Source organism: Fusarium mangiferae, assembly GCF_900044065.1.
Source record: "Fusarium mangiferae strain MRC7560 genome assembly, contig: FMAN_scaffold011, whole genome shotgun sequence".
Classification (NCBI taxonomy): Eukaryota; Fungi; Ascomycota; class Sordariomycetes; order Hypocreales; family Nectriaceae; genus Fusarium; species Fusarium mangiferae.
This window is the reverse complement of record NW_024573931.1, coordinates 114,135-130,668: the sequence shown is the minus strand read 5'-3', so window position 1 is coordinate 130,668 and position 16,534 is coordinate 114,135. Positions and strand designations below refer to the sequence as shown.

At 45.9% G+C, this 16,534-nt stretch overlaps 9 protein-coding genes across 9 annotated transcripts; 5 read left to right on the top strand and 4 right to left on the bottom strand.

The window, feature by feature from the left end:
• Positions 1-328: 328 nt before the first annotated feature.
• FMAN_09814 (uncharacterized protein) lies at positions 329-718 on the top strand (the record flags this gene model as incomplete). Its single annotated transcript, XM_041820418.1, has 1 exon — positions 329-718. The coding sequence occupies one exon, from the start codon at positions 329-331 to the stop codon at positions 716-718; it is 390 nt and encodes a 129-aa protein (XP_041686300.1).
• Positions 719-1,624: 906 nt separating this feature from the next.
• Positions 1,625-2,383, top strand: FMAN_09813 (uncharacterized protein; the record flags this gene model as incomplete). The annotated part of the gene is made up of 1 exon (XM_041820417.1): positions 1,625-2,383. The coding sequence occupies one exon, from the start codon at positions 1,625-1,627 to the stop codon at positions 2,381-2,383; it is 759 nt and encodes a 252-aa protein (XP_041686299.1).
• A 145-nt stretch (positions 2,384-2,528) lies between these two features.
• On the bottom strand, positions 2,529-3,470 carry FMAN_09812 (uncharacterized protein; the record flags this gene model as incomplete). The annotated part of the gene is made up of 2 exons (XM_041820416.1): positions 2,529-3,187; positions 3,242-3,470. The coding sequence occupies 2 exons, from the start codon at positions 3,468-3,470 to the stop codon at positions 2,529-2,531; spliced, it is 888 nt and encodes a 295-aa protein (XP_041686298.1).
• A 650-nt stretch (positions 3,471-4,120) lies between these two features.
• Positions 4,121-4,547, top strand: FMAN_09811 (uncharacterized protein; the record flags this gene model as incomplete). The annotated part of the gene is made up of 2 exons (XM_041820415.1): positions 4,121-4,187; positions 4,237-4,547. 2 exons carry the CDS (start codon positions 4,121-4,123, stop codon positions 4,545-4,547), a joined length of 378 nt encoding a protein of 125 aa, XP_041686297.1.
• A 45-nt stretch (positions 4,548-4,592) lies between these two features.
• On the bottom strand, positions 4,593-5,368 carry FMAN_09810 (uncharacterized protein; the record flags this gene model as incomplete). The annotated part of the gene is made up of 2 exons (XM_041820414.1): positions 4,593-5,072; positions 5,135-5,368. The coding sequence occupies 2 exons, from the start codon at positions 5,366-5,368 to the stop codon at positions 4,593-4,595; spliced, it is 714 nt and encodes a 237-aa protein (XP_041686296.1).
• A 303-nt stretch (positions 5,369-5,671) lies between these two features.
• Positions 5,672-7,027, top strand: FMAN_09809 (uncharacterized protein; the record flags this gene model as incomplete). The annotated part of the gene is made up of 1 exon (XM_041820413.1): positions 5,672-7,027. One exon carries the CDS (start codon positions 5,672-5,674, stop codon positions 7,025-7,027), a length of 1,356 nt encoding a protein of 451 aa, XP_041686295.1.
• A 2,289-nt stretch (positions 7,028-9,316) lies between these two features.
• Positions 9,317-9,885, bottom strand: FMAN_09808 (uncharacterized protein; the record flags this gene model as incomplete). Its single annotated transcript, XM_041820411.1, has 3 exons — positions 9,317-9,362; positions 9,414-9,661; positions 9,715-9,885. The coding sequence occupies 3 exons, from the start codon at positions 9,883-9,885 to the stop codon at positions 9,317-9,319; spliced, it is 465 nt and encodes a 154-aa protein (XP_041686294.1).
• A 3,294-nt stretch (positions 9,886-13,179) lies between these two features.
• Positions 13,180-13,768, top strand: FMAN_09807 (uncharacterized protein; the record flags this gene model as incomplete). Its single annotated transcript, XM_041820410.1, has 3 exons — positions 13,180-13,522; positions 13,578-13,643; positions 13,692-13,768. The coding sequence occupies 3 exons, from the start codon at positions 13,180-13,182 to the stop codon at positions 13,766-13,768; spliced, it is 486 nt and encodes a 161-aa protein (XP_041686293.1).
• Positions 13,769-14,330: 562 nt separating this feature from the next.
• On the bottom strand, positions 14,331-14,804 carry FMAN_09806 (uncharacterized protein; the record flags this gene model as incomplete). The annotated part of the gene is made up of 1 exon (XM_041820409.1): positions 14,331-14,804. One exon carries the CDS (start codon positions 14,802-14,804, stop codon positions 14,331-14,333), a length of 474 nt encoding a protein of 157 aa, XP_041686292.1.
• Between the last annotated feature and the right edge of the window lie 1,730 nt (positions 14,805-16,534).

Here is a 16,534-nt window from a genome sequence, read left to right as displayed (position 1 = left end):
GAGAAGCAAGGTCTGAGATGTTAAGAGATTTCACCCAATTACAGCAAAAACCCTACCATTCGCCAACTGCAGCCCGTTGCCTGATTGCTCACTAAGATAAAAGCAGCAGGCACCCCCATCTCACAAATTGTTTCGTCGCCACCCTCTCATCAATCTCCCTAGCAAGACGAATCCATTATTGTACTTGCCCTTACGGTTCGTTCTCACATTTTATCAACCTCATTATCGTTTTTATCACATTTGCTATTATCAAGGTTTACCAAATAAATCACCGTAGGCTATAGCCCTTCCTTGATTTTGTGGCATATTGACAGAAACCAGTTCCGAAATGAGCGACGCTGTTATTATGCACCCAGTCGAGGAGCTGTTCCTTGACATTTCAATTCATGAGGTATTTACTCAGACAATGGTGACCTTTGTCGAGCCATGGAAGACTATGTATGTCGATTCAATTCGAGAGCAACGATACGGCGACGCCATTTGGGCTCGCTACTGCATCGAGGGAGGGGTAGAGGATGGGTTGATCATTGGCCAAGGCCCGAATCCTGACATCACGGTGCTTGATCAAATCAGGGAAGATGCAGTTGAGGCGAAGATGAACGAACCAGGACTATACGCAGAGGCTCTGGAGCTCTACCGAACGACTAGTAGTGCGGACGGGCACCCAGAGGTACTCAAGATAATCTTTGATACTGGCAGGATGGACCCTCGCGACTGAAGGCGCGGAGAGAGAGGATGAGGCGGTTCAAGCAAGCAGGGGAGGCCAGATGAGCCGTGGGACCTTTTGAAGAGGAGTCATTATGTGTACAACGGCCCGACTACAGCCCATAGTCTCATAACATGAAATACGAGGATGTGTCCTTGCTCAGTCACGAAAGCCAACGTCAAAAACTTTCACTTGGTTGAGATAACATGCTCAGATGAACGAAAACTCGGATGCGTCGGCATTTGAGAATGGCACGTGTCCAATCCAGCCAATAAAATGAAGTAATACAGGCTTTTGGGGGCGGTCAGAACATACATATCACAACCAACACATAATGCGGACCAACAGAGTCTCAGAACTTTACGGCATTCATGCAAACATCGCACGGTAGGTCTCGTATAGGCACTGCTGATACGATTAAATGCAGTGATTATGTTAAACAGCCTCGGATAAGATAAGCTCAATATTAATACAGATAGACTCAAGGTGTTTAATACTTAATCTTAATAACAACCTGATAAAGTAGGTCACTCACCATTTGCACAATATGTGTCCCCCTCTCTAACATGTCAGCACCAAATCGCGAGTGATGTTAGAGCTTTTATTTTTGTTGTTTGCTTATGATGCGAAAGATTTTCTGTTATGTTCTCTGCGGGATTTACTCACCCTTGTTACTCACGAGCCAACATCTCAATCCTAGCCGAAGGATTGCGGCAAAGCTTACAAGTAACTAACAACCAACAGCATATCATCACGTTCACTACCATGAGCCCTTGTCGTATGATACAAGTAAGTCGAGAAGGAAATTGTCTGAATTTCCGACCAACAATTGTCCCATGTATAAATATACTGGAATAGGCCGATTCATATCTTGCCCAAGTCGCCAAACAATCATCATCATTTTCTTCAAACCGAAAGATGCTTTCTCAACTTCTGACTATAACTCTTATGCTTACTGCACAGCATGCTGTTGCAAAGACAAACTCGTCCCACCTGCCAGAACAGCTCTTTTTGGATATCCCCATCAACGATGTTCTTCAAAACACTTCCATGCTGCCATTGATCGAGCCTTGGTCTAGCAGATACGTTGAAGCTATCCAGAGTAAGAGATATGGCGATGCAATATGGGCAAGATTCCACATGGAGGGAGACGTCCAGGATGGTATCACCCAAGATACAAATGACACCATTTTGGATATCATCAAGGAAGATGCAGCCGGCTACAAGGTCAATGCTCCTGTTCAATACGCTGAAGCCGTTGCCTTTTATGCCAGTACCAGCAGCGAAGATACCCACTCAGAGCTCATCAAGGCGATTGTGGAAGCGACTCCGGACGAGAACCTTGCCAAACGTGCGACGTTCAAGATAAACTGCGACCGCGCCAACTATCTCGCGTCCCAGTCAGATTGCCAGCAGCTCATCCGTAATATGCTAAAGAGCAAGATAAACATAGGAGATACGAGACTTGCCGCTATTCATGGTGGTTGCAGACTGAGAGTCGGACCCTATCGTTCTGCTCCAGATGTCACGTATAACACAGCACATGCGGTGGCTATTCTCATTGAAGAGAAATGCGTGAGGAGGATAGGATGTTGCCAGTTTGTGTCTGGTTCTTCGCCAAAGAATGGGGGTCACCGAAAGGTCTGCTTGAGCTCGAAGCGCAGCGGATGCCGATGAACAATTGGGGCCTCATACCTCAGGGACTGAGTCATCCTACACCAGGAGCCTCCGCGGCATTATGTATTAATCTTCAAGTGGCGAGAAGGGCCTCAGGAGTCTCGAAGAAGTGTTAATCAAATTGGGATTGAATGCTTTAGTGTAGCTATGGTGTTGTAGATACTTGCGGCTTCTCGATCCCATATATACGATAATATTCTTCGCTAATTGGAATCTGCTTTGCGCCAGCTGGCCGAGTGACATTCCGCCCCCATTCTTTTGGCACCGAGTGTTTATCCTGCCATTCATATATCGCATCAAAATCCCTACACTGATGGTTGACAGCAAAGTCTGGAAATGGATTCGACTGGGTCTCAACCCAGTTGAAGGTGATGATGTCCAAATTTCCGTTGCACATGAGGTTCTGCATCAATATGTCAGTGCAATGGCTGACATGAATCCAATGCAAGTCGCTGAAAGGCTTCTTTGCCGTGCCATTGCGGTTATACTCGGCCCAAGCTAGGTGTCGCAGAAGGTTGAGACAGTGTATTTGATGAAACATGTCGATTTGCGCCATGTAGGCATTATCACCAAGACCGTACTCTTGGGGGAACTTGACGAGAAGCTCTGGATCTTTGCCTAGTCGGCGAACCTCGGACTCAGTGATGGGGAAAACACGGATGATCTCAAGATCTTCCCATGCATCATCGACCTCGGGATCAGGCTTGAGAGAGTTGCGCCACTTGGACGGATTCTTTGCTTCGAACAAGCCACCCTCTGTCTCAATAGGCCTCATCTTGAAGTTGATTGAGTCCAAGACAGGAGCTGTAAGAGAAGTTAATCGAGCGTCAGCATTGTGAGGAGCGGATGGAAGCTCACAGTAAAAGGACGTCTTGCGGATGTAGTCCATCTCGGACTCCGAGCTGAACCTGGAGGAGGCAGCGACAAAAAGACCGAGAGATAACAGAAAGAGGAGAAGGTTGAGAATTACCCAAGCATATCGTCTCCAGTTCTGTCGCTGAATTGGTCGAGTCCACTCGATCTCATCACTCTCTCTGTCACTGCCTAGAAGGCTCTCATCAGAACCTCTGTCTTCTTTGAGTGACATGATCTTGGCTATGTTCATAGATTCGCTGGCAAGTAGACTGAAAAGGTAGAAATAACTGAGTCAACTCTCAGTTTTGTAAGAGATTGAATACTTGAAAATTGCGCTGAAACTCGAGCAATGGGATTGCTTTATCACCAAGGTCGTGTTGCATTTTGTTATCATCATCAAATCTGGGGGCCAAAACAAAATCACCTTCCCTAAGCAGAATATCAAAGGTACTTTTGGTGCAAGGTGCCGATCAATCCGGCACAGCAATCCGAGACAGATCTCGGGTTTCCCAACAAGATATCAAAGTGGGTACTTTTGAAGATAGATGCCGAGTTCCGGTAAGACGGCTTCTTTTGACGTGATGCCTTTGGACTCCGGCATCACCACTCTACACCAAAAAGAGATACAGAGTGACGTATTGATACAAGAACATCTGTGTATGCACACTAATGGATGAAATCTGTTGGATAATACACCTTATCTACCCCGCAACAAAATGACCTTCCGTTCCAAGCAGTCACCGATTTGGACAAATATACGATCTGCGTGAAAGAGCGGACGACAGAGTGTTGTATTTAATACTGGAATCATCCTGTACAAGATGCAGCTGAAGAGGAAAATCAAGTCTCACAATACAGCAGTTCCTAGCAGACCGAGCCACAATGAAGTTATCCCAGATCCTCAGCACCGCTGCACTATGCAGCTTTGCAATTGCAAGTCCCATTCCTGGTACGTTGTAGTATGCCTAGGAAGAAACATTAGTTAAATTTTGGTCTAGGCAATGAAATTGCTGAGAGAGAGGCGAATCCCGTTTCGCCTCCTGGCTACGGGGTCAAGTACATCTTGGAAGACGATCTTGACAAGCGTGAGCCCCAGAGAAACACGTATGGCAAGGCCTATACTCTCAAGATGAAGGATGATGGTTTTGAGAAGCGCGATCCTCAGAATACATATGGCAAGGCTTACACACTGAAGATGAAGGACGATGGTTTCGAGAAGCGTGACCCTCAGAATGCATATGGCAGGGCTTACACCTTGAAGATGGAGGATGACGGCATTGAGGAGCGTGCGGCTGAAAGTGAGGCTTAACTATTCATATCATGGAGGAAATTCTTCAAATATTGTACATCCTAGTTAGGCCTGTAGCTCAGCATTAACAACCCAATATAGTGCAACCCAATGAATAAAGTATGTAGTGACTGCAAAGATCAACGATATAGTAAAGCAAAGCGCTGTTACCATATCAGCCCCCCAAATTCCAGCACTTCGGGCAGCGTCATATATGTGGATTGCAATCCCGACAAGCAGAAACACTATGCTGTTTCCTAGTAGCATCGTAGGTGCCTGCCAAGAGACAGATGTCAGGCGCCTTGGTCGAGGCATCGGAGAGGCGAAACTACTAGCATCTGATCCTAGAATTGCACATAGTAACGCCTTGTTACGTTGCGGGCTGATTGAGATTTGCGCCATAATCAAGAACTGCTGTGTGGCGATTGAGGTGCCTAGAAGCGCATGGATAAGTGCACAAAGCATGGCAATCTTTGCAGTGTATGGAGGAACTGGAAACCAATTCCACGACATCAAGCTGCCGACGAGGGTAGCAACTAGAACACTCTACATAATCAGAAAATATTTAGATAATGCTGGGTCGAATCCTTATGACAGGTCAGACATACGGATATTATTACTATCTCGAGTTCTCGTTGCTTGGTATGGAGGAAATGCTGGAAGACTTCATTCTGTTGCGACTGTGGCGCTTGGAGCAAGTTCTTGGCTGTGCATTCCCAGACTCCCCAGGGTGAGTAGCCTGTCTCAACGGTCCTGGAGGCTAACGCCCAGAGACGACGAGTCGTGTTCCCCATACGGGTCATGGAAGATTGAAGAATGTAATTTAGCTTAGTCCGCGACATGGTTGGTCATATTTGAGGGAAGATCGTCGTTAAACCCCATTCTATGAGCAGAGCCTGATGCGAGAGGTCAAGGCCGTGATGTCAGTCGACATGCCTGAGGCGCCCATGAAACAAGGCTGTCGAATTCAACAGCTTTCGAGGCCTGAGCTTGCTGCCCCCATGATTGGTTCGAGACCTAACGTTGTGGCTTGTACGACCTTGGGCCGCAATCTGGCTGACAGATGGTAAATAAATGAGGGACATATTCTGCCAAGAGTAGCGAACCATGAAGATTATCACCACCCATCGTCCATGTCGAACAAGATGGAACCTCAGAAAAACACATTGCGACATATTACGATATTCACAGTCCCAGCTGGGACACCTGTGCCCATCTCCGGCTCTGCTTATCTTGGGCGGTATATAAAAGCCTCATCTATACAGCATTGGGGGATATACGTCGAGACCGAACAAGATGTCCAAACCCGCCAAGGACTCTGTGTAGAGCTCGGACGGAGCTCGGACGACGGAATTATTGTTCTTCATCGTACGCGACAAAGGCGTGAAGAAACTGAGCCGCAAGCAGGCATCAAGTATGAGAAGACAAGGAAGTTCACAAGCTGGGACAATGACTCAATTGTTCAATGTGGTAGGTTCTCAACCACGGTGGAAAGAAGTTGGATAGTACAAGTGTTACTTACTGTTATTGAAGCCACCACTCTATGTACACATGAGCTTTACGAAAACTATAGCGTCTTTAACAGAAATTGCCAGACATTCATTAACCTATTGGTACAAAGAATTATGGCTGGCGAATCAGCTTGGACTCCGCGTAGAACAACATCGTATGTACTCACGTCTGGCCCTTCGTCCACCAAGGTTGTTAACTTATGGGAATCCGACGGAGCAAAGTCAAAGGCCTTGAAGCCTGAAAATACCTACCAAGCCCCGGATTGGACTCCCAGCCCTATCCCAGGTCAACCACCCATCCAAAAGACTTCTTGGCCTGTGGTTACTGGCCCAATGGGACGCGAACTGGCCATGTCTGGTCTTTCGAACAAGGATCCCGTGTCATTGGAAGAACAACGAAAATACGAGCATGAGCTTTGCCGCACGTGGAAGACGGGATCTATACCCCGGGCTGAGCCAACAGCCACTACTGGCACATTTGAAGTTCCGATCGGCATGAGACAGAAAGTCGACGCACGTACCAAATCAATGGAATGGACTTACGACAGCATGGCTGCTACAAGCCGTAGGGCCTACGCTCTTGGGACTAACCTCGACGGCTACCGAAATAATAAACACATCTCCCCGTCGAGGTTCGAGGAAAAGCAGCAGCGTACTCGAGACACCACATCAGCGGCATTACGCGAGCGGCGGACCTTACTAACAGCGCAAATCAGGGATTCTAAAACACAAACACCAAAGGTGACCCGCGAAGACCTAACCGATCCGGTTGCATTGTCTTCACAGGTGACAAACTTGGTAGAAACGCTAAAGATTCCACGCTCTCCCTTTATTCTTAAGCTTCTTCTCGACCAACTTGCTACAGACAAGGGAGGCCCTGCTTGGAAGGAAGTGCGTCAGAAACTCCGATTGGCACTTGAGGAGGAGATTCCGAAGTGTAAGGAAGATGAGAAAGGGGCTTTGCAGAATGCTCTTCAAGTCCTATCATAGCTTTCCTTCAAGTTTCTACAAATTTTGTAATGTTTCATAAGGTACTACTAACCAGCGAGAACGGAACAACAGGATGTGCTTCTCCCAATTGGGAATTGGATTTTGTATCTTGAGGTCAACAACGTCCCAATTTAAAATGAACTTAGCATTGAAGACAATACTTGCTCAAGTGAGAAGACTTGGTATGTTTCGTTGAGATGCCACAGGCTGAAATTATGGACAAAGCAACATGCATGTCTAGGCTAGACACGGATCTAAATTGAGTAACCTTCATTGTCGCCAGTGAACCAGTCACATGATATAAATAGTCCCCCGAGACTCGCCAGTCGTTTTAAGTAGGCTGCCTGGCAAGTAAACATTGATCTGGGGATTGCAAATAATTGTGTGAGAAATGTCAGATTAAGGTTCGATCAGATTTCGCTGTAACTGAGACTCTCACTTGCTCACTGTCCTGTATTGCTGAGCCAGATACATGAATAAGCAGTCTTTAATATTAGAGTTTTCAAGCAACTTTGAATGGGAATGAAATTAAGTTTGGCTTCCAGATTTTCACCTATAATTGTGTCTCGGCCCCTTGTTTTCGTCCTCATGCTTTTCTAAATTTCACTCATCACCCGTCAACATGAAGCCAGCGCCATGTCTTCCGAATCTCATCCTTACCATCCGCAAAAGGCAGAGGATGTCATCCACATAACCCGTCGACGTTGATGGCCACAGTAGCCGAGGAATATGATCGTGTTGTCGCATCAGATCTTGCGCTAGAGTTACCACGACCCTTCGCAGACAGAGACCAGATCCTCCACTAGCTGCGTGGACTCAAGGAAAAGAGCACCGGGAGAATGTCTGGGCGCGGTTCGTTCAACAACCTTTATACTGCGAAGTTCCAGTCAGTAGAGACAGCGTAAAATGAGGCCTTGGCTACTAAAGTCTTCAACATTGTTCCAACTGTCATAACAAGTCTGTCGCGATGTATCTCTGTTACCCAGACAGGATATAATCAGACAGAGCTAGTGGCGGTGTCTTGAACTCTCTCGACCCCTGGCTTTATCGTCATTGGTTCAAGCCATATGAGTCTGATATAGAGCATGGTCACTACATTGCTAAATCCATCATGTTTAGGTATCATAATAGGGACATACAACCAACGCTTGCGGATATCTCGCAATTTCATCAGTAGCTCATTTAAAGTTTCTCGTCTGATACCTTCAGAGGCATCACATCTGAGATGCTTCAGAGATTATCTGTTCCGCCTTTCCCTACTCCATCGGGACAGCCACGAGAGGATTTGTAGATGACTTTGAGCAGAACCCATGACATCCACCCAGTATTCAAATCTGTCTTGATGGTCATCCATGAAACGAAGGTATCGGGAAGAGAACGGTTTACAGTCGAGGAAATTGATGGCCTTCCCGTATCTATGGTATAAACTGGATCTAAAGAAGGTCTCAGCAGGCCTGTATCATTCCATAACCTGCATTGTAACGGACCGGCTTTCGCTGAGCACAACGCGTCTGACAGCTCTGTCTGCAATGTGAGCATCAGCCTCAAGTCAGCGATAGGATTTATTATAAATCTAGAAAAGAGATAAGCGGTTTGCTGAACAGTAAGACCGAGCCTTCCTCGCACCGGAAACTCCGTCGACCTTGACAAAGAAGCCCAAGAGCTTGCCTGGAATGATGCGATGCATGGAAAGTTATCGCTGGATCAACCGTCCTTGACTTGGGCTAGGGGAGAGAAAAAACTCATGGCCTTGATCCTAAGTGATAAGAAGACTTAGGTAATTTGGTTTAAGTTTAGGATAGGTTTAGGATATTGTTTGCTGAGTTTATCTTGACACTCCATATCAAGGTTGGATGCTTATTAGCTCCCCGAGGATGGGTAAATAGACGCAAATACCCAGCGTGGGCCGGACCAGGAGCTCTGCACCACCTTCGTGTAGTGCGAGTCATAAGGCGATTCAGTGCATTTTCCTCGAACTATATCCTGGAAGATCATTGATGGTGGTGGAAAGTGGACATAGACTCATCAGACACTTGGGTTCTGTGGTTAATACCTGAAGTGGTATCTGTTTTGACAACGCCGTGGCGACTTACGCCACATATGCTCTTGATAGGGAATCTCATACTTCTGTATAAAGTCTATTTAGTATTGTTCTAGCAGATACATACTACGTATCAAGAGGGCTGAGAAGCGGGTTTAAGAGTATTTCATAAATTGGGGCTGTAGTACAATTACTACCTACATATCTTAAGCCAACCTGATTATATCCTTTCAACTCTTGGCTACCAACTATTTTTCCAAAAGTTGAGTGATGCAGATTACGATCTCAAGAACTCTGAGTAAAGAGTTAGCAAGTCATCTACTGCTGGATTGGTACACAACTTACGTCGAGGCGCAGGCGAGTCCCAGAGCTGCTTGGAATAGTATCTCTCGAGCCAAAGGCGCGTCTTCTGAACTGAGGGCACTACCCCCTGGCCACCAATCCCGGAATAGACCAAAGCATATCAGGCAGATTATCGAGCCAATTACAATAAAGCAGTCGATAAGAATACGGAATGACACATAGGCAGGCGGGAAGATCCTGACCAGAGGGTACAGAATTTCTATAGCTGACCAGCAGAAAGTCGTGACAAACTAAGTTGTTAATACATAGAAGGTCAGAAGCTGGTTATGATATGTCTACTTACAGCTGGTCCTAGTATTCCAATTGCAATAAAGTTCTTCGGGGCAGGGATAGAGGATACGACGATCCCGGCGACTGTGACTCCAAGGACAAGTGCTCGTAGGGCCAACACCAGTTTGGTGGGCCGCTGTGGCTTTTGTGCTTGCGAGGGTCTGCTGTATTTTTGGGCTTCCATGTTGATCAATTCAATTTTCAAGGCAGATTGTAATTTTCATATTGAACAATATGATCAAAGTGGAAACTTGTCGGAAATGGATGGCCTTTTATACTGCGGGATGAATATGAGGGCAATGGTTGTTAAGAGGTCCTAGCAACAATCCGCCCTCTACACCTCAGCATTTGAAGTGCAAAACCATTAAAATCAGATCATGGCTTCGCATGATGACGCAGTGGAAAGTAGCATGCGCAAAATGCAGGCAACGCGAAATTATTTAGAAGCTACCATCTGGTTCGCTTTTCAGAATTAGGTCTAGTTTGCGACACGGAATCTAGCCGAGGCTCGAGCGCAACAGCAATTCTATGCAGTAGAGAGACTGTGAGCTCGGAGCCAGCCACTAGTAAGCAAAACTAACTTTAAAAATGATACGAAAACTTGGTACAGGGCGAGACTAGGGAGTAGATTCCATACCGGATCAGCAACCCAAGCTGTTAACATGCAAGGTAGTGCACTATTGAGCCAACTGCCGAGGCAAACTAATACAGGTATGCACGTGAACACACAGCAGGCTGTATTTAAAAGATAACACCTGGGCAAAGTCCCTGCCATCGTTGTATTGGCCGATCTGAATTGATCTAGCAATGAGATATATTAAACGTGGTAATGATTGATGCATTAGTAGCACAGCTTGGCTTATGACTTTATGGCATTCTCAGTCCTATAACCTGTTATCTAAGACAGCTGTCCCTTCTTTTTGTCTGATTGCATGTATTATTACCAGGCCAATTGGCTCACTAGGTTGCTTAACCTGCAGAAAGCCTCATAGAGAATGTGATGAGAAGCGACCTGTCTATACGCTATGGCAAAAATCAGGCTGCACGACTACATAAGCGAATTTTATTGGGCGGCGGTCAACGGCGTGTTTGTTCTTCCCAATACTTCATTCAACGGAGGGATCAACAGGATTGATCGAGACGAGAGGTGAAAAAAAAAAAAAAAAAAATATTCAAGTCGAGGTCGACCGCAGCGCATTCGCGCCCGACTCAAGATGCACAACAAAGCGATGTCAGCCGCCAAGTCTTGAACCAGGGTCAAAACGAAACCCAGAGTCTCACCTAAGGCCGAAACCCAAACCTAGGCCCGGCCCCTTACCAAAAAGACAGCCGGCCTCGGTCGTTGGGAACTGACCACCGAGATGTCCCTCGTCAAAGACCCATACCAACTTTAGAATGTTCGCAGGCGGTCTTGTCTTCTATGAGCCATGTCACTACAAGGCAGCAAATGTCTTCACCACAGGGTTTCGGGGATTGAACCAATGCAATAGCGATATGAGTTTGTATATCGATACCTTTTAAACATGCAGTTTGATGGTAATTGGTTGATGAATTTGTGATAGATGAGGACACTACAACGTCATCTGCACAATGCAATAGTTACATAACAGCTACAGGCGACAGCACAAGCGAGAAATTGGAGTGACATTCTTTCCTAAGTGACGCCGATACTTCTTTGGAAATCATTGAAAGCCAACCTGAGGCCGATGTATCAAGATCTAGTGCCCGTCTCGTATTTGGTACCACTAGGACCTTTCAGCACAGCTTAGGGCCGCTGACATCAAGGCTTCCAACTTGCACTGAGGAAATTGCGTTGAACTATTGTCAGTTTCATGAAACTCAACTGTCTACCTACTGGACTTGACATTCTCTCTTGCCAGTTGTGACCGATGCTTCTCCTCGGATCCAACCTCTCGATAGCCCTGAGAACCCGTTTCATGAGCTTTGTAGAGTCTCCATCTCATATCCACTGCTGTTACATACCTTCTTGTATCTGTCGGCTGCAAATATGTACAACTATTGCATAGGTGACTTAAGAGTCATGGAAGAGCGTCGGTCGCAAGCTTTGAGATCGGTGTGGAGTATGGAGCGATATCTCCGACTTTCCAATACCGGGGAACGGTCATTTGTACACATAAAGAACCATCCCTTCTCGGTCCTATCTCTAAGAGAAGTCAATCTTGCTACCCACCTTATCCACATTGCTTCGGAAGTTATGACTTGTAGCCTCGCGACTGACACATATCTTCGGGATGCGTTCAAATTGGTCGTTGATGCCTGAAGAATTCTACTCACGCTTCTTGGGGCAGCGATTTGCTATGATCAACGTCATCATGTCTCTCTTGCGACGCCGAAACCCCCTTGCACCCGCATCCCTCGTCTTGTATTAGCAGCATGAGGAAGCCGGTGTTTATGGGCCATCTTTGCGCGAGCTCACTAGCTGCCCTCAGTCTGTACTTTCTTTTTGGGCAAAGATATCGATATTGGCCGCCGATGCTGAGTTGGAGAACGATGTACGGCTCGCTGAAGCGTATCAACTGGAAACGACTATGCGAGACTGGGGATGACGAAAGCATCCGATGCCACTGAGTGTAGCTGCTCGATCAAATAGCTGCTTGTCTGGCCATTGCACCTCGTCGCAAGATGACCATCTGAGTACGCCCAATGCATGCTTTTACTGGGTGGCGCACCTCCTCCTTACCCGACGAGTATTTATGGATCCCACAGCGTCAAGTCGAGTTCAACTCTACCGAAAGCATATCTTGTCATTTAAAATTCTGTGGCCACCCCAAGTAAATATACCATATGAAGTAACTACTCTTAAGAAGAAAGGCAGAGGGAAGGACTTACCTATCAGAGTCACACTTGTTCCTTGTCAATCCAAATACCCTCCCAGGCATCTCTTCCATTTAACCGCGCTCGGTAGATCTTGGAACACGAATTGCGGTTGGTTGTGGGTAGGGTATGGTATGATAACTTAAGCCCAACATGGAAAAACGTGTCGCACGCTAAAAATGGACATCATTTACTGCAAACTCTCCACTCTTTTGCAAGCCTATCCACGAGTAGGAGTAGAAAGAGACAGGACCGTTCCCGGCTGCCGCTTTGGTCTACGAACCGGTTCCACAGCCTGTTCCCTCACAGTAAGACGGGATTTAAGACAGCAGTTATATTAGCAAGATGGGATTAGATAACAGTTATATTAGCCAAAAATGGGTCGTTTACAATAAAGGAAGCCAGCCTAGAAACTTCTATATAAACCAGGCCATTCTTACTATTGGCCTTAGCCACTTGTGTGGAAGGCCATGAAGAGATAATTGGCCCCAACTATGTAGTTAAGTACCATTGTGACTACTATCGTGTATGAACTCTCTATAAAGAGATTGATTCTGCCCAAGACTGTGCGACGCTGGCCATGAACGTTAGCGCCATTGCCTCCACTTACCATATTGACAAGAAGCAATGCCTCGTTGCTGATATGGAAGGAGAAAAGGAAGGCAAAATCTCGGGCACTATCTTTATGGTCAAGGTTGAAGATGAACCATTCCCGAGAGACCCCGACGAGAAGGATCCTTTCCCTACGACCTGCGAGGAGGACAACAAGTTTTGCCTTGCACGCGAATCGTCCCTGCAGGAGCAGTTGACCTCCCATCGGGAAGAAGTGACTGCATTCCATGAGGACAAGGAGTCTGGTCTTGCACGCGAGGCTTTCTTAAACGAGCAATTGACTACGCACCGGGAAGAATTGGCTACATGCCATAAACATTCTGCTGGCTGTGCTGCCGACTCTACCCTGGCTAAGGAGCTCATTGCATCCAGCTGTAAGTAAAAGGTCCCTATTACATGCTCCATTGGCATCTGACGTTAGATATCAAGGCCCTGGTCAGCATGGCAAGTATGGAATTATTGGTGGAAAGCAGTATAAGTTCTGGTGCCATCGATGTAGGCAACAACTCGCTTCATGAACTCAAAAAACTAACTTCACCGCAGACCATAACTTACGTGATCCTAAGGAAACACATAACAGTATTAACACAATGTTAGATTGCATTAAGCTCTGCAATTAACGTTCCTGGTGTGTACATGTTGTTTATGGAGTTTTTCAGACGATCTGCCGCCTACAGTTCCTGGATTGGAGACCCTCCCATTGAATGCAGCCGTCCTGAGGGGGCCAGTGGAGGCATAGGCCTCCTGGCTGGCAATAGTATATTCAACATATACTCTATAGCTAGTTCTAACTTACTTGAAGTACTATTTATTCGCCAATCGTACTGGATCTTTAAAAACTCGAGTATGCATATTTTTCTGTCAACTTCATTCGAGTACAAACTTAAAATGGGAAAGATATAACTAAGTGACACATATCCAGCACATCACGGCATTTATTGTAACCCATCAAAATTACTACATAACTGTCAAAGTCCCATTCTTTTCGACAAATGCTTCTGTTACAGTAACATCTTTACCACTTTCCTTCTCGTAACCAGACTGTTTAATACCTACAAGGGGATTATCCGCGGCAGAGCCATTTCCTGTATTCTATAGTATGTCAGTTCCTAAGGGACTGTAATATGGAAGGATACCGCTTCCACTTACCAAGCCAAACATACCTACCTCTAGATTCTCAAGCTACCTCCACAAACGGTCCGAATTCTTAGTAAACACATAGCTTGCAAGACCCAGGCTGGTGTCGTTGGCCCACGTCACAGCCTGTTCCTCTGTTTCAAACTTGAAGAGGCCGTAAACTGGACCAAAGGTTCCCTCCGTGGCCATCTCCATATCCTGTGTTATTTCGGTAAGAACCGCTGGCTCCATGAACTGGCTAGTGTCTCCCAACAAAGTCAATACAAGAGGTCTTCCTAATCCAGTTCTGAGCTTAAAACCGTTCTCAAGAGCATTCTTGACTTGCGATTCAGCCTTCTGATGACCGGCAAACGCAGCGGCAGCTGCGAAGCTATTAACAGAATCATCGCCGTGACCTATCTTGAACTTGCTAGGCTGCTCCGAGAAGGCGGTGGCAAATTTCTCATAGATGCCGGCTTGAATATAAACTCGGTTTGCCGTAGTACATGCTTGGCCTACATTCCTCCACTTTAATGCCATAATCTGACTGATGTCTTAGTTAATACCAGCAAGGTTAAAGACAACAACAGGACAGTTTCCACCAAGTTCAAGTGTGCACTTTTTAAGATTCTAAATATAAAAACCAGCAATAAATTTACTCACCCTAGTGCTGCCTGTATGGTTTACTTTTATATTTAAAGGATAAGTACATAAGGCCACGGAAAGAGCAGGGGTATTTTCTAAAGAAGTTGTTAGAACGTTAAATATGTCTGCTAGTAATCCAGCTTCAGTAGCTAGATCTGCTAAGGCCAAGCAAGACAGAGGCGTTTCAGGTAACGGTTTAACGATTATATAGCACCTAGCAATAAACACTGCACTTGCCTTTTTTATAACTAGAGTAATTAGGAAGTTCTATAGGGCTAAAAGTAACAGTTATGCCAATAGACTGCTTAATTGCAAGCACTCTTCTTTCTGCATTAGTAGACGCCCTAATTAAGCCTTAGATTTATTTAGCTTCTCCACTAAACCACTAAGCAAAGCCTAGAGAATAGTCAATCTCTCTACGAGCTTCAATAAGAGTCTTTTCAGTTTTGTAGGTAAGAAGTTTTATAAGGTCTTCTTTAGCATCGCCAATTAATTGATGCCATTCTAGTAGCAGGTAGACCTTTTTGCATGCAGTGAGCAGCCTGTACTTAAAAAGGCCCTTTTAAGAAGATTGGACTGGGTTGTCGACATCTTGAGCTGCATTATCAGGGCAAGTAGCCCAAGAATACCGCTACCGGGATCAGTGACCGCAAAGGTATTGCCAGACGCTCCTTGAACCCATTCTCTGTAGACGTATGATGCTTCGTGGAGAAGACCCGGGTTGGAACGACTGAAATGTCCCTGCATCCTGTTATATAAAAAGCTTGAAAAGGGCATACTTGGTCACATTTAGACATTCAGTGCGTTCCACCGGCAAACGGCTGGTTCTTTGACAAGTGGGAGCTCATCATCGAAGTAAAGATGCGATTCGCACTTCCTAAATAGGTATAGTTCACTAATGAGGTTACTGCACAAGGATATTGGTGACATAGCCGTCACCTATCGTCCAGGGACTAATTGCTGGCAGTTGAGCAGTCGCATAGCTGCGGTAACAATTGAAGACCTTATGTCATTGGCGGAAGATTAGACAACTCATATTTCATAAAGCGGAAACGTGGCTAGAATCTCAAGGCGGTGATCTATCACCAGACACATTTTATTCTTGACCAAGTCTGGATCGTCTTTTATTAATTCAACTTTCTATCTTAATAATGATTCAAAAGTTCTCCTTATAATTGTATTGCCACCAGGCTTGTCTAACAGGGCACTTCTTGAAAAGCTGAAGTTCCACCCTCCGCAGCAGGACAACCGCCAATGCAGCCACCGCATCCACCGTTGATGACCTTGGGGCATGCACCGCAAGGAGGCGAACCGCTTGCATAGAAGCAGTTGTAACATTTTGCGCTGGCCATGGCGAAGAGACCGAAAAAGAGACCGATAGCAGATAACTTCATCGTGTATGTGCTTAAGTCTAGCTAAACCGTCAGTACTTAGAGGGGCAAGATTCAGTCCCCAAGGACCTACTTTGAAAACATGGGTTGTAGGTAGGTTTATGGAGGTTGTACAGGAGAAAAGACGTGGCTACAAAGAGCTTCTTAGCGAACAATAGCAGATGAATAAATCTTGCGAATGGATGGAGGTGGGCATTTATAGGTAGTACTTTGAGATTATGTGGGACACATTAA